Below are 27,721 nucleotides of genomic sequence, written 5' to 3'. Positions count from 1 at the left end.
GTTAAGATATTGCTCATTCAAATGTACACTGACCCTGAATTTCCTTCAGTTGTCTTTAATAGCAGACTGCAATGGGAGCTCAGAAGTGGTGGTGGTGTTCCAAGCTCCACCAGAAGTCATCTTCATACGGGATCCACAACCCCAAACATCCACTTGTGCCTCTTCTCTTCATTTTGGCCCAGCACACATCCCAGAGAGGATGTGTGCTGGGCATGCTGGCTTGTTTAAATGGCTTTATTTTTCAGAGGCAAGCATAATAACAGGTACCTTGATTAACCACAAGCCTGAGCATCTTCTGAATGTAGCTAACTACTTTTCAGAGTGTAATTTGTTTAGTAACTTTTTTAAAAATTTTTTTAGACAATAATGAACTTTTTCAAGCAAAAGGAAAAAAGGCATTATTGTTTTAATGGCGGAAATCTGTTGACTGAATCATGTTTCCTCTTGGAGTGATATTCCTAAGCTTTAAACATCTTGATTTATTTTTTTTTGTATTAACATTCTTTGTTTTTAATATTGTTTTCACTGCCATAGCCTCCTACGAGGCGTATCTCATTTTTGTGCAGGTGCCGTCAGCTCTTATTAATGGCAAAATTTTAAAAGTTATAAATGTAAAGTGGCAGTGTCATATAAAATTATGATCAATGATGTTGCTTAATAAACCTACTCTACAACATGATTGCTTAGGAAATTCTGTGTGGAGACCAATATTCAAGTTTTATAATAGGAGATGAGCTTTACTACCCAATTCCCCAAAATCTCCTTCTACAATTCACTTTCAGAGTTAAATCTTTTAAAACAGGCAATTAATTATCTAGCATTTCCCATATCATTGGATCTAATTAACTATAGACTGGATTCTCTCATTCACTTGGGAAATTATAATGGACTCTGTATTAGAGTACCTGTAAATTCAGCCATTTTAGAAATAGTCTCCAGAATGTGGCTTACTTTTCAGAGGGATACCGCATGGTACAGCGTGATTACCCTCACTTATTTACTTGACCTCTCACACTTACTCTGGGTATTTGAAGTTATGAAAATACTCGATGACACATTTGTTTACTTTAGTTTGAAAAGTCCCTTTGGTGAATGAAAATGTGTTCACTGTGTCTGTTTGATGGTTTCTACTCCTACTCTGTATCTTCCGTGATGTGATTTCATTTTACTTGTCAGAACTACTTGGAGGGGGTGGCAGGGTCAGCTTTATTTGGAATGATTTTCATTTTCTTAAATCTTATTTAAGAAAAGTCATTGTTTAGAGCACCACATGAAACCAAGACGGTTACGTTGCTTGCCTCTGTTTAAGACCTGATTGGGTAGATTTTTATAACCACTTTACACAACAACAAAAGGAAGTCCAGTGCAAAGCATATGAACAAATACAGCATGTCAAATGCACCTTTAGTGTTATAAACAAAGAGAGTCATCACTAGGAATGCAAAAGCTGGAGTAATTGGTGTTTGCAGTGGCCCCAGATATAGGGTTGCCAGGAGTCTGGTTTTCTACCGAAACGCCTGGTCAGAAAGGGACCCTGGCAGCTCCGGTCAGCACTGCTGACCGGGCCACTAAAAGTCCGGTCTGTGGCGCAGCGGGGCTAAGGCAGGCTCCCTGCCTGCCCTGGCTCCATGCGGCTCCCAGAAGCGGCTGGCATGTCCGGCTCCTAGCGCAGGGGCAGCCCCGGGGGCTCCACCCTGAGCCAATGGGAGCTGTGGAGGTGGCGCCTGCAGGCGTGGGCAGCATGCAGAGAACCCTGGCCCCTCCGCCTAGGAGCCAGACATGCCAGATGCTTCTGGGAGCCGCCTGAGGTAAGTGCTGCCTGGCCGGAGCCCGCACCCCAAACCCTCTCCCGCACCTTAATGCCCTGCCCCTCCCCCACCCTAACTCCTTCCCAGAGCCTGCCCCCAACCTCCTGCCTGAGCCCCCTCCCATACTCCGAACCCCTCAGCCCTAGCCCAGAGCCCCCTCCTGCACCCCAAACCCCTCATCCCTGGCCCCACCCCAGAGCCCTCACCCCCTCCTGCACCCGAAGCCCCATCCTGCACCTTGAATCCCTCATTTCTGGCCCTACCCAGAGCCTGCACCCCTAGCCATAGCCCTCACCCCTTCCCGCACCCCAACCCTCTGCCCCAGCCTGGTGAAAGTAACTGAGGGTGGGGGACAGCAAGCAGCGGAGGGAGGCTGCAGGGAAGTGAGCAGGGGCAGGGCAAGGGTGTTTGGTTTTGTGCAATTAGAAAGCTGGCAATCCTACCCAGATATAGCTGTGTCTGAGGTTTTTTTTCTTTTTTACTTACAACAATATGCAAATCCTATAATGTCATATAAACACAGAGGAATCTCTCTGATTACAGTAGATAGCATTTTAATGCAATGTCAGGTTCTTGAGTAAAGGTTTAACAGCGAATACTCTTGGGCAATAGTAATTTATATCCTTCCCTGAATGATACCTCTCCATCAAAGAGGCCTACGATAATTCAGCCAAGGGACTGCAATTAAAAATAGATATACAGTGCAGCTGAGAAAAGAGTGATGCTTAACATCAATCTGATACGTGCTTTCAGAAAGTCCTTCAGTCTCATACCCATCCTAGCTCCCATGTTAACAGAAAGGCTTCTCCAAACATAAGCACTAAATGCAGCAGTGAGAGGCATCCTGAATTTCAGCAGACCTGAAATGGAAGCTGTTGACAATGGGGGCCTTTTAGTCACATTATGGATTTTTGTGTGTGTGTGTGCAGGTACCACCTACATGTAATTCTGTGGGTCAGATCATGGCTTTATGCTTCCGGCTGTGTTGCCACCTTGTTACAGGATTGTAACATGCATTCTCCCACAGATTGTGCTGGTTTAGCACGTACAGAGGGGGCAGCCTTCTTGTATCTCTTTGGGGAGCCTCGTACTCCTCTCACTGCTAGTCTGGAGTAAATCCATATGTGATGGCCAGCGTCATGGACGGGACACCAGCGACTGATCCGGGACCTTCAGAACTAAAGCCATGAGCTGCTACAGTTTGAGTTAGAGCCAAGGTAGGACTGTCACATCCACATATCATCTGGGGATTAGGCAAAAAAAGGGGACCTGTAACACACTCACCAGTATATTACACAGGCACATGGAGAGTGCAAGGACTGTAACTGTGGTTGTGACCAACACAGAGGCATATATGAGAACTAGGCAAATCTTGCTAACGTCTCTGGAATAGAACAGATTACCGTAATTATCTTTAAAGCTCCTTATACTCTGCTAGATCAAAAAGTTCTCTCATTTAAGTACCTTAAATAAAAGCACTGTAGCCAGGCAAATAAAATGTATCTTCTACATATACCGGGTGTGATAAAGTCTTTCCTTTTTTGTTTGAAATATTCTTCTTTTTGAGTTGGTGAGCACATCAAATGATGAATTGTCTCTAGATTCTAACCATCCCTTATGTTTAGAAATGAAGTGTTTACGGGAGATGTTTGGTACATATGCTGAACCAGAGTCAGAACCCAGATACACCTGGGCATTTCAGTGGGAGTTACATTGTTGTAACTAAGATATGCATTTGGCTTTAGTTCTAATGCACAACCTGTGCTGTGCTTGCAGCTGCTGTTTGAGAGACTTTCCATGTGTGAAGCCATGTGGTGGTTTCAAGGGGTGGATGAGTATATCCTAGCAATCAGAATGAAATCCCTATATTTGTTTTATTTGTAACCTACACCATATTTACATCCATAACTACATAGAATTATTCCACTTCTGTCCCATTAGTCCTCCAGTAACATAAGTGGTCAACTTCACAGAACAGTTGATTCCTGCAGATTAAACGTGAAATGAAGTAATGGTACAAAGATCCTGAGCAGCTACTTACATCTGCAGTAGTGCTAAAGCTAGGAAGAGTGAATAATCTTTAGTGGCTATTACAAAGACTCAAATCCTGCAGGCAATTTGATTAGAGATATTGTGAATTTCTCAAGCACACTTATGCAATCTGAAATGTCTGTCTTTACAAGGAGCATCAAGGTCACTGAAACTGAAAGAGAGAGACAAAAAAGTCTCTATTTTTCTGTTTATTTTTTGCATAGTGACAGCAATTTGTCACCAGGTTTCCCTTCTACATTAGCCAATTAGTTCCCCCTTTGTTCATCTGGGTCTTTTTATACAGTGACAGAAGAGAGAGACATTAAAAAAAAAATAGAAAAATGTAATTGTAAAACCACAAAAATTGGCTGGGAGGACTTGGGCTGAATGTAGTACCTGAAACTGTTTTTAACTCTTCACTTTAAAACTGACTTTATTTCCAGTTTGATATGGAAAACTAGACATACTCGGGAAGCAGAGATGCTGGAACTAGGAGTGCTGGGGGGGTGCTGCTGCTCCCTCTGGCTTGAAGTGGTTTCCATTATATACAGCAGTGTTTCCAAAACTTGTTCTGCCGCTTGTTCAGGGAAAGCCCCTGCCGCGTCCGCAGGTTCAGCTGATGGTGGCTCCCACTAGCTGCGGTTCGCTGTGCCCAGCTAATGGGGGCTGCAGGAAGCGGCATCCAGTACATCCTTTGGCCCACACCACTTCCCGCAGCCCCCATTGGCCGGGCACAGCGAACCGCGGCCAGTGGGAGCCGTGATCGGCCGAACCTGCGGATGCAGCAGGTAAACAAACCGTCCGGGCCCGCCAGGGGCTTTCCCTGAACAAGCAGCATGTGAAGTTTGGGAAACACTGATATACAGGGTTAGCAGTTTGGTTCAGTGGCTCTCAGCTCCCCCACTATACAAATTGTTCCAGCACCTCTGAAGGGGAGAAGGACGCTGGCATAGCACAAAACTACTTCTTGAACTACAGGAAGACGCTATCATAACAAGACAGGGAGCCAAATCTAGGTTGATTTACTTAATGGGAATAATCTCAATGGGACTTCATTTTAGGACTGTTTCGATAGCGCTCGATTGATATAGCCTGGCTCCCAATGAGTAGCATCTTACTTCACAAGTAATCCCAATAACTTTGTTGGGACTAAATGTGGAGTGAGGAACTATTGAAACCAGAGTGAGTAACTGTATTGCAATCTGACCCATGCTAACACATTTGGAAGGGTCATGTGTAATGTAGGGATCTAGGGGTTGTATTTTTTTTTACACAAGCATCAAGACCTCTTAAAATATGGACTGAGTGCATTCTTTATTGGACCAATTGCAATCTGACTGCGTGCTTCCTGATTGCTTTCTTTTAAAAACACCTCATCTATAGTGCCATATTCAACATTGTCTGTGGACTTCTGTTACTTCCGTAGAAAACCATGTGAGTCAAAGGTCTGCAGTATAGATAGATGGCAACTTGCAGAGTCAGAACTATTCTCCTAACCTCAAAAAAGGATTTAGAAGTGTCTTCTTCTTCCTTCCCATCAAGATGTGCAAGCAATCTGAAATATTTTAAGAATTCTTCCTGTGTTTATTCAGCACAGATTCACTGGTGGCTTCAAAAGAGTGCACAAGAGGTGAATAATTCAAAGAGACAGAATTACCTTTTCCCTTCTTACAGGTAATCCCTCCAGAACAGGGGGTCAGACAGACTCGTCTGGCACAGTTGGGAAGAATTGCTCCATTTCCTGTCCCTTTTCTGTGGCACTAATGGAGTATTTAAGACTTTGTGTCTTTCAGTTTGCTACCTTTCACAATCATTAAATTCACATAAAAGAAAATCACTACATTTTATTCAGTACATTTCTGTTTTATTGCATGCTTCCTTTCTATTGTTATATAGAAAGGTTTTGCTCGGACTGATAACACGCTGGTTGGAAGAAAGGCCTGGATTTGTTCACGTTGATTAAAACATACAATCAAAAGAGGCAGTATTAGTACAAAAAAATCTTTTGTTCATGGAAAATGAGGCCTCTTGTCCCTTTATATTATAGTCTGAAGAGACACTTCACTTAAATTATTAATCTGTCTGAAAAGCTGTGCTACCCCAGTTCACCAAAGAAATCTACTTCGCGGAATACCACAACCATCATATTCAAAAATAAACTGCCCTGATGCTGACATTGTAAAGATTGTTGTCAGAGAGTCTGGTCTGCTGGGAAATCAGCCTTCATAACCTTGGAACGTTCAGCGGGTGAAGGTGAACAATAGTAATCCGATATACAATCCATAACTTGTTCTACATTAAACAAAGAACCGTTTGCCTCATCACAATATTGATGCTCATGCTTATACACTATTGTGGTGGACAGTATAGAAATACTTGAGATAGGTAAATACAAATTATGGTATTGCCCCATTCCTAGCATCTCACCATGATATTAGATTCTGTAAGTTCAGTAAAACAAATATTTCCTCGTGAGTATAAATCCCTAAATGACTATTATATTGGTATTAACACAGAGAACAAATGTTTATTCTAAATTGAAACTGAAATTTGACTGTGATATTTGCAAGTTAAAAGTCAGAATCATTAAATTATAAAACAGGAACATATTGCAAATTAACCTATAGCAAATTAGAAATGCACAAACTTAATACATTTCTATTTGGTAGGTCTTGGGCAAATTTCACTTAAAACAAGGCATTATTTACAATTTCTAACTGCAGTTGCATACTAAGTTCCACTTCACTGCATGTGGTAAGTCGATCTTTTGAAAGGTTATTTAAAAGGAAGTTAAACTAACTGAACCTGATTCTTTGCTCACTTACACCCATGTGCATTGGCAGTAAGGGATTGTCGACTGAAAGTTTTAGCTTATGTTTATCCATGTTACGTGATCCAGAATAACTGTTTTGCAAGCAGCGTGTCCACTCCGCTTTGTTCTCTTGGGTTAAGCTCCTTCCCTTTAGGGTCATTGTGTCCACACAGTGCTACGTATTGAAATAAGAACTCCGTTTTCTGGGCAAAAGCCTTATGGTGCATTGTTTTGCTGCTAGACTGTATGCATTCTGAGATTTGTCTTGCTGCACATATGCCTGCCATAAGACACTGGAATTCTGGGACTTGCGGTCAAACTAAAAACTTCCCATGAGTCCTCTCCTTTCATCCCATTATTCATCTATTTGTGAGCCAGTGCCAGCCAGTCAGCATGGAGTAAATGCTGCTGAGAGTTGTGAACTGATGGTCATTAATATGAACAGCTGATACACCTGTATCTCAGATGCGTGATGACTTGAGAGGCAGCATGATACAGGCACCCGTCGAGAAGGAGAATGAAACTGAGCAGTCGCTTTTTCATAAACTTTTCCTGGAGCGGCTTCATTCGGTGAGCAGCCACTTCTGGACTCAAACACTAACTAGCCCTGAGTGGTGGGATAGGTTAGTGGTGCAGACCCGGGGTGACTGGCAGTGGTGGTCTAGAAATCTGTGTGGAGTTCACCCTGGAGCCACAGCACCATAACACCAACATGAAAACTCTCCTCAGTGCACAGAAGTGTGTGACCATCACTAATGGGAAGCTTGCCACCCCTGACAACTACTGGTCAGTAGCTAACCAGTTTGGTGTTGGTAGCCCTCTATCAGGGCTGCTGTCATGAGCTGTGCCCTGCTATCAAAAGGGTGCTCTCCCCCGGTGTGATTAAGCTTGGTAATGCACAGGAGGCCATTGATGGATTTGCATGGTTGGGATTCCCAAATTGTACTGACTCCATTGATGGGGGACACATGCCTATTCTGTGGCTCCTACACATGCCTGAAAGTTCATCAGCAGGAAGGGCTATTTGTCCATGGTGTTGTAAGGTGTGGCTGATCACCGTGGTAGGCTCACCAAAATTAACATAGGGTAGTCTGGAAAGGTCCATGTTGTCTGGATCTTTTGAAATTCTGGCCTGTTTTCTGCAATGAACTTTCACTCCCAGGACCACTGCTGTTGTGATTCACATTCTGGGAGGCCCACCTTACCCTCTGCCTCCCTGGCTTCTGAAGCCTCAGGTAACTATATCCAGAGTAGCTGAAGAGTGACAGTGTAATGGGTATTTGGAAGGCTGTAGAGGAGATGGAGGTGGCTGATATCATGGCTGGCAGCTGCTAAGCAATATCTGCGTACTGTCTTTCATGCTATGTCTGTGAGAGCAAGGCAGAGAGCCTTGACAAAGGGTGGGCAGAGGAGGTGAGCAGACTTGAAGCACATTATGAACAGCCAGGGAGGTAGCCTCTGACAAATGTTGCAGTGGGTCAGGGCACAAGATTAGGTATGTGCTGTGCTTTTACTTTGAGGCTAGGGTGTTGTTGTGAATAGATTGTGGGGAGGAGAGGTGCATGCCTTTTGCACAGGGATTTTATCATGCTTTATGCATGGGTTTGTGTAAGGATTCCTGGTACTTTTAATTAGGATTTTTTTCATGCATTGTGCAATGATTTAATGAGTTTTTTAAACAGTGTCATGACACTTCCAAGGATTTATTTATAATAAATAATAAGCCGCATCACAAGTTGCAAATAAGAAACCTTCGTTGAGCATAACACAGTGCAAAATTGAAACCCAGTGCACGTTTTTAAAAAACTAAGTGCTGCAATGGAGCCTACAGTATTTAAGTAGAAATGCAAGTTTAAGAAGTGTTTGCAGTGTTGTTCGGATTACCTTTCCTAGACTGGAAGAAGGCCTCTGTGGAGCTCGAAACCTTGTTCCTTTCACCAACAGAAATTGTTTCAATAAAAGATATTAACTTACCCAACCTGTCTCTGTCGTATTTCAGAGTGGCCCTTTGACATCGTCTTCCTGAGATAAATCAGAGGTTTCATTGTAATTTATTGCAATGTAATTGAACATTCTGGGAAATAAAATAAATTAATGAATATTGTGGAATGTTAACATTGTTTAGCACAATGAGTACTAACCCTTGTTAACATTTTAATAAGAATAATAAATCCTTCTAGGCAAGATCCAGAAATATCCTAAGCAGCACATATTAAAGTATGGTCCTCAGATGCTTAATTCATTTTGAAATCCTCCAAGAAAAAATTAATTGATAGGCTGTCAGGTTCTCATTCCTCTCACCTTTAATCTAGTTTAATCTTTAAACCTCCATTTTGGTTCCCTAAACCTCCAACAGATTACCTTTTGTATTTGGCCCTGGTAATCTGTTTAATATCCTTTGACAAGGAATATTCTTATAACATGCTGAATCCTGCACAGTTTAACATCTAACAAGTATCAAACTTCCCAGGATAAAGACAAGCAATGCTTATACATTTGGGGCCTAGCAAAAGAGATGCTCTGATCAGACATTTTGAGAAAACAGAAATTTGAGTTAGGAAGTAGAAGGTAGCACTCTTGGGTTCCTAAGCATTGTAGAGGAGGTAGGAATATAAAGAATTTCAAGAGCTTTTGTTAAACTTTAGCAGGTTGTAGGCCAAAGTACTCATTTTATGCATACTTTCTCCAGCTTCTACATAATTGTTAGCTTTGGGACAATAAGCTACAAGTAAAGACAGTGTAATGGCCCAAATTCTACATAATTTTTATCTTTGTAAGCAGCTAAGTAACTAAATAGCAAGTGACCAAGTGATGGCAACAAACATAACACAGCATGCTTCCAGTCATTCCAAACCCCATTTCCCTTTGCAACACTTCCTATCACTACTCCAAAAATAAATTTCAGAAAGTTGAAAACATGATTCATATTTCTTGGAATTTCTGAAGAAGGTAAAGGGGCGCCAGTAAGGGCAGAGAGAGGGCGGTTGTTGTTTTTGGGGGGATTTTTCAAATGATTGAAATCGCAGTGTTTGTGAATGTCGTGCACATTACATAGGACATTTAAAATGTGCTAATTTTGAAAACACCAAAGCTCACAGATTGCCTTGCCTTTATTAGTACATATGGCAGGCAGATTTTTATTGTTGGTGTTCTACTTGTAGAACGCAATGAAGTCGGTTGGCGTAAATCAAACATAAATTTGTGAAGAATGAATAATCTCAAGGTGACTGGAAGGTTCAAAGGTTTGGGGGAAGGGAGACTTTCACAGCGAGGTCAATGGTTTGAATCTGGCCTGGATCATTATGGTGGATGTCTGCATTTCATCACATTATTTCCATCAGGTTTCTGATGGAGAAGATAAGGCGTCAGTGAGTCAAGAAAGCTTGCGTGGAGTTTCTGGGAACCACTGAAGGAGAAATTGAAGCAGGTGTGCCTGTTCTGTGTTAGCCTGCCGCAGGAGGGTGCTCTTGGTGGGGCCACCCTATGACAATCCCAGGTTCAGGGAAATGGGGAGCATAAAACTGAAGAATCTGTTTTGTGAGAAATACAGGAGAATTACAGTAATGCTTGCCTGACAACGCCATTGTGACGTAGGTAAGTTTTAGTATGCCCATTTTTCCAAGAAGGAAACTGAGGTAGAGAGAGGTGAAGTAACTTGTCCAAGGTTACACAATGATTTGGGGTGAAGGTGGGAATTGGGTCCAGAAATCCTAGTCTCCAGTACCCATTCTAACAGTATTCCGTCTCTTCTTAAGTATACTATAAGCCAGGTGTGTAAGGACTCCATTCTAACCTTTAAAAATTGGCTATTAGTGACATCATTGAATGGAACAAACAGGCTAAAATTCACTCATCATCTTGTCAGTATTGTTGGTTTTATCCACAGTTTAAAAAAAATAACCCTTATAAATCTCCCCAATGACACACCAATTGTCTGTAGCTGAAAGCAGGTGATTTGGTTTGGTTTAACTAAACACCTCAGAGAAAAGAACCTGCACTTGAGGAGAAATTGCCAGTTTTTTCCCTAATCAGGGCTATACTGTCAACTTCCACCTAACAGACTGCAGAAATGTCACAACTAATACAAACTCCCTGTGTCATGAATATTCATAATCCACAAGAAGCTGCAAGAACTAAATAGTGTTAGAAAACAAAAATCAAAAGGAACAGCAAGACCTCCAATAACCACTTGGAAAGAATCAGGCACCTTTGTGAGGCTCTGTCCCCTAGAGCCTTCCTAGGAACCTGCAGTCTGGAAATCAGGTGTAACCACAGCATTCTGCATGGAACACTCTTGTGGGTGGGATTGGGAGGCTGGGATTCTGATGTGGAAGTTGGACTCTGGTTTCCTTTTGGTGAAATGAGGTTCAGGCTTCAGCTTGGGCGAATCAACTGCTTTTGAGTGCTCCATCGGGGATTTGTTTGTGGGAAAGAAGTCTGTTAAACATGGAGCGACCAGGAACCTGGTCTAATCAATATGTTTCTCTTTCCTGCTAAAGTACAGTACGTTTAAGAAGTGTTACAGTCAAACCATGTCTTTCTGGACCAGATGTTTTAGTCAAACACAAGTTGTTGGGCTCAATACAGGAGAAGCTGGGTGAAATTTAATGGCCTGTGGGATACAGGAGGTCAGACTAGATGAACTAATGGTCCCATCTGGCCTTTTCTATGAATGTCCGAGCATTAGAAAGGAAATGTGTACCTAGGGTAATTATATCAAATTGGTGGTGGTGGTGGAATGTGAAGACACCCTACATAGCCCTGACAGATTAGGCTATGTCTACGCTGCATTGTAAACCCAGGGTTTTTGAGACCCAGGCTTGTGGAGACTGTTTCCAAGTCCTTGTTTGAGCATACACACTGCATTGTAAACCTGGGCTTACAGTTGCTAGGCCTATGTCTCACAGCCAAGCTAACGAGTCCATACTACACTTCTGAGTCAGATCTGCAGCTTGAGGTATGTCCACAGTGCAAAATGACAGGCTTTGAACCTGAGTCCAGCAGGACTCAGGCTCTGACCCCTAGCAGGGTCCTAGGACATGGATCCTGAGCAATTGCTGACCCGAGTCAAACTGATTTGTGTGTGGAAAGAAAAGGGGATTGAGCTCAAACCTGAGTTGGAACCCAGGTTTAGCGTGCAGTGTAAATATACCCCTTGTGTTCTTGGGTGCTACGTTTGTTAGCCCTACAAACATTTTCTTCCCTTGATGGGAATCACTTCAAACCTGCATGAACCTAAAGTTCTTCATCTTCTCTTGACATCCTTAAGGATTCATCAGTTTCTGCCATCTCATCGCTTATGCCATATGAGTGGAGACAAATGGCAGTTAACTTCTTATCCTGTTAGCGGCGGTGTCTCAACTATTCTTGTATTATGCTGCTTCCCTGTATTACCTCGTGCTAAAATGGCTCTCCTCTTCCCTAACTTTATGCTTGTTATTGCTACTAGATGAGCTTGAGTGTGAACAAAAGAAATGGGAACAGTGGGTCTATCTGTTGCAGAGGACAAACATAGATGGTTATGGGCTTAGACTCATAGAATCATAGAATATCCCAGTTGGAAGGGACTTCAGGAGGTCATCTAGTCCAATCCCCTGCTCAAAACAGGACCAATCCCCAACTAAATCATCCCAGCCAGGGCTTTGTCAAGCCTGACCTTAAAAACTTCTAAGGAAGGAGATTCCACCACCTCCTTAGGTAACGCATTCCAGTGTTTCACCACCCTCCTAGTGAAAAAGTTTTTCCTAATATCCAACCTAAACCTCTCCCACTGCAACTTGAGACCATTACTCCTTGTTCTGTCATCTGGTACTACTGACAACAGTCTCGATCCATTCTCTTTGGAACCCCCTTTCAGGTAGTTGAAAGCAGCTATCAAATTCCCCCTCATTCTTCTCTTCCGCAGACTAAACAATCCCAGTTCCCTCAGCCTCTCCTCATAAGTCATGTGCTTCAGTCCCCTAATGATTTTTGTTGCCCCCCGCTGGATGTTTCCAATTTTTCCACATCCTTCTTGTAGTGCAGGGCCCAAAACTGGACACAGTACTCCAGATGAGGCCTCACCAATGTCGAATAGAGGGGAACGATCATGTCCCTCGATATGCTGGCAATGTCCCTACTTATACGTCCGAAAATGCCATTGGCCTTCTTGGCAACAACGGCACACAGTTGACTCTTATCCAGCTTCTTGTCCACTGTAACCCCTAGGTCCTTTTCTGCAGAACTGCTGCCGAGCTGTTCGGTCTCTGGTCTGTAGTGGTGCATGGGATTCTTCCGTCCTAAGTACAGGACTCTGCATTTGTTCTTGTTGAACCTCATCAGATTTCTTTTGGCCCAATCCTCTAATTTGTCTAGGTCCCTCTGTATCCTATCCCTACCCTCCAGCGTATCTACCTCTTCTCCCAGTTTAGTGTCAGTGGCTTATCTAATACAGCTGCCACTGGTTTATCTGTGTCTCTTCACAGCATAGCTGTTGCCACACATGCAGTATTACACTTTGTCTTCTCTCTTCTATGGACAACCTTTGTACTACTTATGGCTGTACTGTTTTCAGGCCGAATACGTTCTGACTGTATGGAATGTACAGGTAGGTCATTTTTGCTGCGGCTCATATAGTCATAAGCAATAATGAATGCATTAGGAAAGCTAGGGAATCACCAGCAAGGTAAAGGGGTTTAGTTATCGGATAGGCAAAACACTTACTTGGAGAGTTCTGTGGATCAGCCTTCTCTATATGTGTGTAGCGTTAAATGCTGTGTTGAAATATATGCTGCTGTTGTGTTATAAGAAGTGTGTTGCATTCCTTGTTGTACTTTCAAATCATTCCGGCCTTTCCATATAACTAATAATGTTGCTTCATTTGTTACTGTTACCAAAATTACTTCCTAAATTAGATTTAAGACATCCTCCCTCTTCTGTGGGAGTGCATACCAAATACTGTACTGTACTTCATCTCCTTGTCAGATGACCAACCCCCTATGACGTTGCACTCCATATGATGTTATGAAAATATGGTAATGAGTGTGAATATAATGTAACTGGATTATGCTTCATGCAAAAGGTATCTTGTTAAGGTATGATTACAAAGCTTATCTACTGAGTGTGGTCATCCTATTTGTATGTATCATTCTTGTTTCTGAAACTAGGAATATAAAATATAACTCTGAGGTCCTGTTGTAATTATGCAAAGTGTGGGCCATTAATGGTGATTTAGAATCTTGATGGCTCCCATCAACTAGGACAATTGACTGTAGATGGCTCTGTTCACTTGCAAGTCTTCCTGTGAGTCAGGCTGGGGAGAATGAAGGCTTGGGGTCTTACAGGACATGTGACCATGTCACGTGGTACCAGAATCCATCTTTAACCTGGTGCTTTTCCATTTAGAAGGAGAGGTGGGGACCCAGAGAGACAAAAGATTCCCGCCTTGTGCCAAAGCCATATAAGGGGGTGGAAGAGAACAAAGGGGCTGCAGTCATGAGAAATCCCCTAGCTACCACCTGAGCTGGAACAAGAACTGTACCGGGGAAAGGATTGGGCCCAGACTAGGAAGGAGTCCAGTCTGTGAAAGAAGCTTATTGGAACATCTCTGAGGGTGAGATTTACCTGCATTTAGTTTCCTACTGTATTAGGCTTAGACTTGCGTGTTTTCATTTTATTTTGCTTGGTAACTAACTTCATTCTGTCTGTTACTACTTGGAACCACTTAAATCCTATTTTTTATATTTAATAACATCACTTTTGTTTAATAATTAACCCAGAGTAAGCAATTAATTCCTGGGGGAGCAAACAGCTGTGCATATCTCTCTATCAGTGTTGTTAGAGGGTGGACAATTTATGAGTTTACCCTGTATAAGCTTTATACACAGTGAAACGGATTTATTTGGGGGTTTGGATCCCACTGGGAACTGGGTATCTGGGTGCTAGAGACAGGAGCACTTCTTAAGCTGTTTTCAGTTAAACCTGCAGCTTGTGGGGGACGTGGTTCAGACCTGGGTCTGTGTTTGCAGCAGGCTAGTGTGTCTGGCTCAACAAGACATGGTACTGAAGTCCCAGGCTGCCAGGGAAAACAGGCTCAGAGGTCGTCTCAGCACATCAGGTGGCAGTCCCAAGGGGTTTCTATGACCCAACCTGTCACACCCCCATTGCACTTAAAATACTAAAATAAAATTATTAGTGTTTCTTTTCCTATATTAGAATTAATGATTATATTGCAGTGAGTAAAGAGGGAAAGCAATTCATAGAATCAGTAATTACGGGTGTGATGAGCCTGCCTCTGACATCGCTTTTTAAAAATTAATTGCATTGTCTTTTGCTGCAACAAAATTGCTTATTTAACAGTCCCTTTCTGTGTATGACTGTTTCTGTATTTCCAATAAGGAAAAGCAAATATAAGTCAATTTGTGCTGAACTATCAAAAATAATAATAATGAAAACTGGCCCTGCATTCAGTAGAAAAGTTGTATATGGGAGGAAAATAGAATTGGGTGTGTAGTTTGCTAATACACCTGCTTTTAAATGTGGCTCATTGATTAATGGCATTAGAATGGTAAGGAAATTTAAAATTCACTTAAAGATGTATTTGTTGGAAAGCCAGCTACAGTAAGTCCATGGGTGAGCAAAACACTCTGTGAAAGAGAGTTTTATGCTACAAAATCATAACAGAATTAGAAGTTCAAAAAAGCAAATGAGCATTGAGGATAAGATAACTGTCCCTTTATCTTCCCCTTATAAAAATAAAAGTTTATTTGCCCTTTAAATGGGCCAGTAAAATCAAATTGGCACCCTACACTGTGTGCTGAATAGGTAATCAGAAGTCTTAAGCTGCAAAGAAAGAAGTAGGGAAGCTTTAAGAGATGAAGATATTCTGAAATAATGTAGCTTATCAAGTCACTCTGTAAAGTATTAAATATGTAGAGTTGTAGTGAGTAGACATAATTCAGGAGAAATAAAAGATGCTCTTTTTGTTTTAAGACAAAACTAAATTCTTTGATCCAACAAATGTATCTAAGAAAAATAGAATTACAAGTACCAGGTGAGAGGCAGTTTCAAAGTAGTGAATAACTGTCCTAAGATGCTCCAGGCTGGCAATATCCTGCTGTTGATTTTTAGGCATCTTATGGCATAGATGCTGTCATGTACCCAATCTGCCCACAATCACTAAACAACTTCCCTGCTCATAATACCCATGCCCATAGAAGTGGGGATGAGCCAGTCAGAACACAGACACAATTTAATTCTACTTTTTAAAATGGCAAGAGAGAGAGAATTTGGCTGAAGAGATGGGGACTACATGGCCTAATCTGAGAGGTGCTCAGCACCCACAGATTTGAGCCAAGTTGTGAGTTTTCAAGTACTTCTGAAAATCAAGCCCTGCATATCCTCTGTTTGTGAAATAACAGAAACAAGGTAGTTTGATGGGAATTCTAAGGTTTTGGACTTTCAAGCTCAGGAACTTAAATGTTGCTCTACAATGAAGGGGAAAAACAGGATATTTTTAAATTTTGTTTCTGTTGGTTTAGTATTTGGCAGCTTGTGAACGTAAAGCCAGTTTTTTTGCAAGCATTCATTCTGATCAAAAATAAGAACTGGTACCCTAAGTCAGGCAGGTTTCAGAGTGGTAGCCGTGTTAGTCTGTAGTTGTCTTTGATACCACGTAAATCTATGGAAAATGTTTTTCTGTAGTTCTTTGGGCATATATAATAATTTCTGCTGAAACCCTTTCAGAATCAAAATTGCTGCATCAATGTAGCACTTAAAGTGTTTACCTGACTAGGTTCTAGCCGTGCACTTATTGCCATGGCATCAGGAAGGCTGATGATAACAGAACTATGTTGGGATGACAATGGGAAAACATATGTTGGGTACAGCCCAGTTCAACATTATTCATTTAGCAGTAGTAATCTCGGCAAGATTCACACCTGCCAAGTTGTTTTAAGGTTTATGTCATCTGTAGGTTGAATCCACAAAAGGATGACATGATGATACACATTTGACCAGGTCTGATATTGTAGCCAGTAGAGGGCAGTAGCAGTGCATTCACATTGTGGGGTGACAGCATATTGCTACAGGGATTGTATGTCTATGGTTGTTTACATTTTGTTGGGCCCCATCCCCAGAGCAGAGAGAAGACAGAAAGGGATGGTGAGGACCTAACAGTTTTCAGATTTCAACAGCAACACTTCTTGCTTCCCTGACCAGGAGAACACTTAAAAGAACAGGGCATTTAGCACAAATGTATTCCTTTAAGTGTTCTCTACAGTACATGATCCATGAGAATGCATTAAGAGTCTGAGTCTACAAGGTGCTCAGTCAGCGGAAGGTTAGGACACTCATCATCTCACAGGATCATGCCCAAACTCGCTAGATTTTCTTATAGCGTTGACATAGTTTAAGCTGTTACAATGATCCTGATACTGTCATAATTTCTGATAGAGCCTTTATTTTTTCCCTTCTTTTTGATACACTTCCATTTTGCCTGTAACTCTGTTTGTTTTTATTTGTTTCTTCAGCAGATACTTTTTATAGCAGACTTTCTGTTTTTATTTCCTACTGGTACATAGTTTAACAAAAATGCATTTTTGTTAATGTGTTAATTCCTGTGTGCATCACACCCCTAGGAATAAATGCTGGTTGTACTGTGGTTGCCTTTGTATCTTTTCCTTTTTACTGCTGTGGAGGCTTTTTGAAAACCTTTTCTTTAAAGTCGGTGCTTTATTTATTCCTTCCTCTTTTCTCTCTAATAGCAGCTGCTATTATTTGCTGTTGGTATCCACTTTTGCTCACATCCATTTACAATGGTCAAGCTCTTAAAAAAATTCTTTAATGCCACCTATATTTTTGCATCTGGGTCTCCTGGAAGAAAATCAAATGCTCACAGTTGAGTAGCTATTCAAGGTGTTATCTATGCTGCCTTGTCAAGGACCTGATATTGGAGAGAGTCCTTTTTAAGATAAACAGGCTTTAATGATTCTGAATGTTAGCATTTGTGGTCAAAATGAATGTTTCGGTGTAGTATTTTGGAAAGCAATATATCTTCATGTAGAAGACCTGGCTTCTTTTATATGTAATTCATTTCCCTTGCATCTTGCTAGGTAAAATGTGTGGCTACTAGGCAAGAGTGATGATTAGGGGTGGCTGAAATATTTGTGTCTCATCTGCCTGGTTTCAGTTTTCAGAGTAGCAGCCATGTTAGTTTGTATCCGCAAAAAGAACAGGAGTACTTGTGGCACCTTAGAGACTAACACATTTATTTCTATTTCCCCATGTTAAGTATCCTCACACCTTCTTGTCAACTGTCTAAATGGGCCATCTTGATTATCACTACAAAAGTTTTTTTCTCCTGCTAATAGTAGCTCATCTTAAGTAATTAGCCTCTTACTCCACCTTTTCATGTTCTCTGTATGTGTGTATACATCTTCTTACTATATGTTCCATTCTATGCATCCAATGAGGTGGGCTGTAGCCCACGAAAGCTTACGCTCAAATAAATTTGTTAGTCTCTAAGGTGCCACAAGTACGCCTGTTCTTTTCAAGAACATGAAATAGAACATGCAGTGTAGCTCAGAGATAAAGGGCTTGTCTATCTTGAGACCTCCTCCTCTCTCCAGGATAGTCCCTAGAGGCTGAGATTAGCTGGAATGTTTGAGTTTACAATCTCTGCATTAAACGTTGGGGGATGAAGGCAGGTGGGCTCAGAGCAAGTACTTCTGAGCAGGGGACTTTCCACTCTGGAGCTTGTTACTTTCCTTGGGCTGACACTGAACACTTCGCAACCAGAACTGCAATTTTCCTTTTTTCCCCCAACCCCTCCCATTGATTATATAACACTGCTTCATGGTGGTTTCATATTGTAACATCTCTGTTTTTTGTTTGTTAGTTTGTTCACAGTTTTCTAGAGGAGTTTATGCCATCTTTGGATTCTATGACCAGATGTCCATGAACACACTGACATCATTTTGTGGAGCTCTGCACACTTCCTTTGTCACACCCAGCTTCCCAGCAGATGCAGATGTGCAGTTTGTCATTCAGATGCGGCCAGCGTTAAAAGGAGCCATCCTGAGCCTTCTGACTCATTACAAATGGGAAAAGTTTGTATACCTCTACGATACAGAAAGAGGTAAGAACCGTCATTTTAGGAGGCTTTCCAATATCTAACTTGCTGGAAATATTGATGTCAAACAATGCATCCATGGTTGGCTTTGAACACAGGTCGTTCTTTCTGATTGATTGTCCTAGAAAACAAAAGGTTCAAATATGTTTGCAGGAGGAATAACTTACTGCTGTAAGCATCAGTTTTGGAATACCTGTGTTCCCTGGAACCAAAGGTTTAAATCCTGATAGGGTTGCAGACATCTTCCAAGTAGGTAAGGTAAACGCCATGCAGTTTATTGTTACACAAGACCTACTTTGCACTGGCATTAAAGATCCCATAGTGCTTTTCATAACTGTGTGCTTTTGCCCTGAAATTGGGCAAAAGTAGTGCATGTTTTCCCACGTGGCTACCAAACTGCACCCCAGAGGTGGCTGCACTTCAGTGCTGTGGTAAGCATATAATTTATTAAATGTTTTTTGGTCTTTGGGATGAAAAGTACTACATAGATGTGTAGCATAGAGTGTCAGAGAGAGACTGGACATGTACATGGATAACAAGAATATCTGGAGTTATGATAGCTAATACTAAATACTAAAAATAAAATGGAAGGGATATTAAATCTCATGCTTCAGGTTTTAAATCAGCCTCTAACTTTTATGAATTAGGATGAGCTTTTTCATGGGAGTGGGAGCAGATTATCCCACATCTGTCTGTTGTAGGGGTTTCTCTGAAATATCTGGTGCTGGCCATTGACAAGATACTGAATTAAATGCGCCACAGGTCTGATTCAGTATGGGAATTCCTATGTAACATTTTATTGTAATGAACTAGTAATGTATATGTGTACCACTGCCCTCCTTTGCATAGATTCAGAACAGGTAACTGTGGGCCCTATGCCCTACATGGCTCATGGAGATTCTCCTTTAGTTTAAATAGCAGGCTCTGTTATGCTCTCTCTCCCTACAGTTGTCATGTTGGACCGAGCTCTCTGCCTCTTCATTCATATCATCTTAATAGGTCCTTACAGTTGTTTTTGAACATCCCATTATGAGTCCAGCAGTTCTGGCTAGCGTGGATTTCATATACCTTGGGGGTACGCACATGAAAGCATGAGGGAAATTTTAATTCAATGACAGCAAAGGGCCAGCAAGAAGCCTACAGGAGTTACTGAAGTATCAGGGGTGCTCTTCCAAGATGAAGGAAAACTCTGTGTCTTTGGTTAGCTTGTATGGATGGAAGAGATGTCAGTACTTATTGGAGGATTGCAGGGATGGCAGAGTAGGCAAAGAGAAATCCTTCTCTCACTGAATCTGGGCCTGGGAAAAGTTTTAGCTTGGTTCTGGTGTGTGGCGAGACCAAAGGTTCTTTCTTTGCCTTCCATTACATTTGTCCTCAGCCACCCTTGTTAATAAATTATCAACTTCATGTTAAAACAGGAACCAAAACACTTTGATCCTGTGTGTTTAGTCTAGTGAAAACAACCTCAGTGTTTGTATCATTGTTATTGACATTAAAATTACTGTATTTTAAAGAAACATGAGAGTAAATTAGAAGCAGGGCATTATCCAATGAGAAGTTGACATTAAATCCCATCGTCTGATGAGCAGTAATCCTGACTGACAGCACCTGAAATATCTGGCAGTTTCAGAAGCCTGCCTAATCTATTGTGATGGGTCTTCAAATAAGAGAGCATCTCAAGAGCCTGAACAATAATAATGGTGAAAGGCTGCTTGCACCGGATAGTGAATAAAAGACTTACATATGCCTGCGCTGAGATTCCATTGAAAATGAAAACACTGGATCTGTCATACTTTTTCATAATTTATACCATAGATAGTCAACTGCTTTGGGACATAAATACTATAGAGAGAAAATGTTGAGCAATTTGCTGTCAGCTCCTGAAATAAATTATCATTTAAATACCTCCTCTCTGTAAAGGTTATCTTCTTACTGGCTTGTTCTTAGAATTGGACTATCTGTGAGAAATCATGATACATTAAGCTACTCCTTCATATGTTTAATATTAGTTACTGAGCAAATTGTTCTTGCAGGTAGTTTTACTGTATTCTGCTGAAGCAAGAGACTGCTAGCCATTAAGCTCTGCATTTACTAGGACTTAAATACTGTTGCATATTACAGATGTCAAACAAAACGGAAGAAGCCTATCTGTGGTTTTATGTCATTTACTGAACTACTTCAAGCTAAGCCTATGAGAGTCAGCTTTCCTACGAAACTGTTCTCTTTAGGTAGTGATATTTTTTTCTTCTTCACCACATGGTATAATCATATGGTTAACCCTTTGACATCAATAGACATGACAGCATGATTTCATGTCTCTTGTGGTGCAGAGAATAAAGATGCATCCCAAACAGAGTAAAGTTGAGAAATACAATAAAATAGACAATAATGCTTCTAATTCTGCAAGTAATTGTGTGTGCATTTCATAGCATTTAGACACCTAATTACCTTATTTATTTTCTGAGGCTACTAGGTGCCTAAGTGCTATAAATTGCACCCACAAATATTTATATAATAGGTGAAAAATCTGATGCCATTTCTCAAAAGTGGGAGCTGTGCTGCTAAATCAGGTAACAAAATCTAAGAAAATACAAGGCACCTGAAATCCTGCAGCAGAAATGAAAACATTTAAAATATGTCTGTGGTTTGACTTATACTGCAGTAAAGCCCTTAAATATGAGTGACATTTAAACTCACATGATAACAATTGAAAAAAATTATGCTTTATGGGAAGTCACGGTACATTAGGAAAAATCTGTTAAGGAAAAAGAAGACAATCAGCAATGTATAGTAAAGGAAATGTGTCAGAACATTCATTCTATGCCACGTACCTCATGTCCTTCAAAGGGGAAAAGGCAGGGTTAATTTCTGTTGGGATTAACTCCAATCAATGAATTGACACTGTCAGTTGCTGTCCTGCTTTTATATTGTGCACAAAATATCTGATTAATTAGCTGGTGCTAAATGCCTCAGTAGGCTTCTCTGCAGTAGAACTAAGGCTAATTAAGATCATGTCAGGATGAAATGATGACAGGGTTACAGGCAGAAAGCCATTCTGAACTCGGATAGCATGCATCAAGAAAGCCTCCTTTATGTATTTCACGCTGAGGATTATTTTTCATTCTAAGCATCATGTTTGTTTCTAGTCTCAGTTTCACTGGCGTAAATCAGTAGTTATTCCATTGAAGTCAGTTGGGCTTACACTGGTGTAAAACTAATGTAAGTGAAAGAAGATTCAGGCCTTTGCATTTTAGATTCTCCTTACTTTCATGTGAGAGTTACATGTCTCTTTTATTTAATTATACAGCTAGTGTTGTGGATTGTAATACTGAAGCTTTTGTTTAATCTGAATTTTTAATATGCTTCTTAACTAACGTTTCATTTTATGTTTTGTATCAGAATCACTTGTTTGTATAGTTGGTTTGCTCTCTAAAAGCCTCCAAATTAGGCATGCATTTTTGACCTAAGATCTCACCAGATTTGACACTTAACTATGTAAAAGTATATTTTAACACACAGATGGCGCACTCAAAAATTACCGTACACTTTTTGGCACAAACATATTTATTTATGTAATGCACTTCAGAATCCAATCATACAGAATAGCCTGTGTACTTGTGGGGGTATCCCTTGCTCCCTTCTTTGAAGGTCACTAGTCAGCTTAGAATGTAAATTCTTGGGGCAGGGATGCTGTCTTCCTTTGTATAGTGCCTTGCAGCACAAAGGGGCTGCAACCTTGATTGAGGTGCTGGAATGTTAATAAAATATCTGGTCATACTTAGCGGATTTGCACCCATTTAGACTGACTCTGAATTTCACCCATTTGTTGTTTAAGGTCCAGTTTCTGAAGTTAGTAATTTAATTAGGTATCTGTGGATGGAATATCTTGATAAACAAGCGACTCAATAGCTGTTGTCCCATGCATTTTTAAAAGGTTGGTAGTGGATCTGATCACAGCTGGATAAAGGCACAGGCATTATAGTCCTATGCCTAGTGCCACAGCTCCTGGAGTCGCATGAGATCAGAGTCTCAGCTTTCATGTAAAATATAAATTATGTAGCTAACCTTCAATGATGCAAAGAAAAGCTTCAAAATGTGAACCAAGTATAAGTGATGCCTGAGTCTGCAGACAGCCTGAAACAGTAGCTCCACGAGATGTGATCTGTCTTGTTTATCTTAACTCTGAAACCCACTGTCATCTCTAAGGTGGGTGAGGTCATGCCTGGAGAAAGACCACAGCATAGAAATGGAGCTATGAGCGCCCCACATGAGTTGTGTCTAGGGCCATGGATTTTCTTGATTTGGCCTTGGACACATTTGATGACTTGATGCCTGATCCATTACATCTGCAGACGGCCAAGAATAGCTCTTCTGCATACTACTGCGTTTACCCAATGAGGCTTGTTATCTACGCTCCATATTCACGGTCAAAGGACAAGTCACTTCTGCAGTAGCTGTTCTTGAAGGAGGAGAATTGAAGACTGCTAAAGGGAGAGGGCTGCAAGAAACAGGCTCATTGCAGATCACGCTTAATTGGCCATAGACAAACGTCTTCATAATGGAAAGCATGCACATTGCTGCCTTAGCAAATTGTAGATAATTGGCTATGTACACACCACAACATAGCCAACTCTGCCCAAACCAAGATGGGATGAGCCAGTATTCAATGATAAGGTGGCCAAATGCTAGTAGATACAAAATGAGCTTATCTGAGGAACATCACACTGAGTTTCTGCTTAGATGAAATCACTGTGGCAGGTGGTGAGAGCAGGTGTCAGCTGAGACACTTGTGCAATATGTTGTGTAGGAAAAATTTTTACTATAATCAGCTTAAATTTACAAACAACAAATTGTTTTGAAGTGGAAAACTGGAATTTTTCATTTTGAAAATGTCAGAACAAAACATTTTGGACAATTTCAAAACTTTAAAAAAAAAATTACGAGTCAAGAAATTGGTTGAAACTGACCCTTTCCACAAAATGGGTTGGTTGCAATGAATCACATTTTCCAACCAAAAAAGCATTTTAACAAAAAAATTCCCAACCAGCTCAAACCACCAAACAGTGAGTAACACAGGGAACTAACACACTGGCCTTTCACCTCTGGAAACCTGGATTCAAATACCAGTAATGTCAAGAAGAAAAGAGAATAGGGTGGTTCCTTGGGGGGATGTGAAAGGTTTATGAGTCTCTGCATAAAACAAGTGGAAGAAGTAATCTAAAACAGAATTCACTAAATCCTGCACACTAGCATGCTACAGGGGCAGAGAATTTTCCCTGCTGCTAAACAGCTAATTTCTCAAACTCTGTGGATGACCTCAAGCTACCATATAACCTTTCCATGTAAGGCCATTTGCATACTCTGTCTTACATCAAAGAAAACTAATTGCAGTGGTTGAATTGTCAAGGAAGTTCACAACAGTTGCAGGAACTGGTGAATTTCCAGGTTTCAGACAACAACTTTCCTGTTTGTTTCATCAGAGTGGTCTTTTCTCAAGGCCTTGGATGTTATTCCTCCAACCAAAATATTGGGCTGAATGTGTTACATGTGGAAATTTGGGAATCACAACACTGGCTAGAGCCAAATATAATTTTCTCTCTATTAATCACAGTACTCTTTTCATTTAAAAAATGTCACGACTTATAGGCTGCAAATATGTTCAAGTCTTCTTTCATTCTCGTCACTTTGCTTATATGTGTAAGGGTTGATGCAATGTGTTTTGCTTACACTTTCAAGATTCCTAATGGATTAAGATTCTTTACATTGTCTTCTGGTAAATATCAGCTTGTGGAAAAGAATAATGGAACATACACCATATGCTTGGAAAACTATAAAACATCTAGGGCTCTATAACAGGAAAGAATTACTGCTAACCTTGTCTGATTCTTTTTGAGGTTTATGGCTGTACTGCTGGAATATTTTGGATATCAGCCCAGAATACTGTGCATGACATTGGGACATTACATATCTCCAGCATTTAGATAGCCATTCTGAGGGCCATCTCATTTTCTCCTTTCACTTCCAACTGCACAGAGCGGAAAAAAGGAGAGGAAATCTTGGTGGGATAATGAGGCTCAGGGAGTTGTGAGCAGAGGTTAGACCTCTGTGTGGATGATCCATAGCATCAGATGTCAGGATGGCTTGGAGAGCCATACCTCCTAATAGCTGAAGTTTCAAGACCTACTGGTGAGTTGGCAATTCAGCAAACCGCAACTTGCAATTTTGTCCCTCTTACATGTTTTTCCCTGGAATTATGTTTTGATGCTTACTGTCTGATAAAGAGGGTAATTTGGTGTAAGAAATTGAAATGATTGTTTTCACACTTTGCTACAATACAGAACACAGTGTAAATCCTGTGGTCTGAAATCTATTAATCAGAGTTAAAGAAAAGACACATTCCATGCAGCTAAGTGTAATACGAAAATGATCAGTTTCTGTTTGATGGAATATTACAGTGCCTAGAATTTGCCTGCAATGCCTAGGAAAAGCAGTGTTTGGTTTCAAGCAATTTTAGGATACAGCACAGGCAATTTCACCTAAGAGGCAGATACTGACACCCTTATTCACGCTGAGTAGCCCCAACGACTTCAACAGGACTATGCACGGAGGAAGGTACTGCTCAGTGAGTGTGCCAGAATCTGGCCCTGAGCTGACATGTTCTGTTTCATTGGCCACAGGATAGTTTTGCCTTTCCTGCCTGTGTGCCTTAGGTAATAATCTCAGTATGAGATCATCTAAGTCTCTTTGGCACTCAGGTTCCTGGAAGAGCTCTTCTGATGATTTCCTGGACAAACATTGGGTCCTCCAGCTAGACATTATATTGGCTACAGTAAGGATGGACTGAGAGCCTTAAGCAGTTTTCTCCTGGTACTTCACATCAGCTGCTCTTTGATTTGCTAACCCCTGGCAGTCACATAAAACTTTTTCTTTAGGATCAGCCAAACAAGTGAACCAAACCTGTAACAAAAGGGACAGAACAACTTCGACAGTCACCCAGCAAGGGATGTGTCATATTGGCACGGGAAAGGTGTGGTTAAAGCCCAAGAGCATCCAGAGTTCCCTGGTGTTCTGTAGAGCGCGTTGTGTGCATATTTTAGATAGACATGCTGGGCTCGGTGTTGAGATGCCCAGGCAAAGTGCCCGTGCATCCCCTGAGGCAATTTGACCATGCACTGCTGCAGGTGACATTTTCCAGCGAAGGGTAGAATACCTGCCCATGCAGAACAGATCTGTACCCTGCCTCATGGAGCTCCTTAGCATGAACAAGTGCTCCAGCCCGTTCATGAAGAAGAGCAGGGGAACCAGAGCAGGAATGTGGGCGTAACGGGAATGTGGGCCCAATACTGTTATTGCAGATCCTAGTCTGCAATAACATGATAACTTTCATTCTCCCCTGAACAGCTAAGGACAGATTGTGATAAGTCCCATTCAACATGACTGAGGCTAAGTGTATGAGTGGTCCCACTGAAGTCATGAGCAGAGCGCTGAGAATAATGGATTTTTTGGTACATTGTCAGTCCCCAAAAAATCAGGAAAAAATTCATTTCAGGACAACGTAAAACAAGATGTTCATGTTGGCATGTTCAGGGAACCAAAAACTTAATAAAATAAAAGTTTCAGATCAAACTAAATCTTTTGTTCAACCCAAACTGAAACATCATCTCAATCTTCAGCCTTTTATAACTTTTTTTTTAAAAGAAATTGAAGGATATTTTTAAAGAAAAAGTTGTGTCGAATAAAAACCCCCAAAGGTTTCATTTTGAAAAAGTCAAAACAAAACATTTTGATTTTTTTCTTTAATTTCTTCTAAAGCAATTTGACAAAATTGCCATGAATTCTCAGAATGTTTCTGCTGACCCAGATCTGCATTTTTGCCCCCCCTCCCCCCAAAAAAAAAAGTTTGAAGGAAAAATTTAACCCAGCTCCTACCATGAATAAGAGCATCACAATCTGGCCCTAGGTGTTTGGATTTTCTCTTTTCCAAATTAATATGAACTCTGAGTTTTTGAACATGAGTTTGACAAAATATGCTCGGGTACAGATCACAAGTAGGGAAAAAGACATGGGGAAGCGAAATACATAACCCAAAACCACTATACGCACTACACAGCAGCCCTAAAGCAAGCTCTCGGGAGCATAAACTGACATCCTGAATGTAGTATATGGTGAGCAGGAGAAAATAGCTCTGGCACTGTAGGCTTATGATATAATTCTAAAGTCAGAGAGTCATTGTGCTTTTATAAACTGATTCTCGTTTAAATACATGCCTCTTAAATATTTATCACTTTATGAATATGCATGTTTTATTTAGTCTTGCTGAATAAGGTATAGCACATCTAATTTTTATATTGTGTGTATATATCAATAATTTAAGTAAAGGACTCTTTGGTCTTTGGTGATTTTATATGTGTTTCAGTAGGGTTCAAAATAACAAACTCTCACATTTCCAGGAGAAATCTAAACTCAGATTTGCCCCATTTAAGACCATCTGAAATGCTTCTATAGTAAACCCCTGCCCTGCCCTGCCCTTTTCCTTCTCCGGGAGTGATTATGGCACTTGTGTTTTAAATAGTCCCTCTGAAAATTCAGAACTGTGTGTTTCCAATATCAAACATTCCCAAAAGCGAAAAAAAGTGGTACTCAAAATGAATCCTATCTTGACAACAAGTTGAACCTCTAATACACAGACTGAAAGGTGGGGGGAAGTGCTTTCCCTACTGGTGCGTGTATGTGAAGCCATAATGGACTTCTATGTGGAATAGGACTCAGGAAATTCTTATTCAGTTCACCTGTACAGTGGTATCCCATAGAAATCTGACACCGCAATAATTTGAGCTTTAATACAACAAAGTTCGACATAGTTTCATCATTAATATAAAACAGCTATTTTACCACTATGCTCTGAAGCCAAAATCAAAATCTGCATGTGACTGCTGATTGTAACCACTGCAGAAATAATTT

At 40.9% G+C, this 27,721-nt stretch overlaps 1 protein-coding gene across 2 annotated transcripts in view; it reads left to right on the top strand.

The window, feature by feature from the left end:
* GRIA3 (glutamate ionotropic receptor AMPA type subunit 3) overlaps positions 1–27,721 on the top strand; it is a 223,249-nt gene that overhangs the window by 21,275 nt on the left and 174,253 nt on the right. For both annotated transcript variants that reach the window (XM_077825727.1, XM_077825726.1), the window contains exon 3: positions 18,527–18,766. In XM_077825727.1, the coding sequence (XP_077681853.1) occupies positions 18,527–18,766 (240 nt within the window). The remainder of the gene's footprint in view (positions 1–18,526; positions 18,767–27,721) is intronic.

This window comes from Eretmochelys imbricata, chromosome 9 (genome assembly GCF_965152235.1).
Source record: "Eretmochelys imbricata isolate rEreImb1 chromosome 9, rEreImb1.hap1, whole genome shotgun sequence".
In the NCBI taxonomy this organism is placed as follows: Eukaryota; Metazoa; Chordata; order Testudines; family Cheloniidae; genus Eretmochelys; species Eretmochelys imbricata.
The sequence above is the reverse complement of the archived record's forward strand: the minus strand, read 5'-3'. Positions and strand labels throughout refer to the sequence as shown.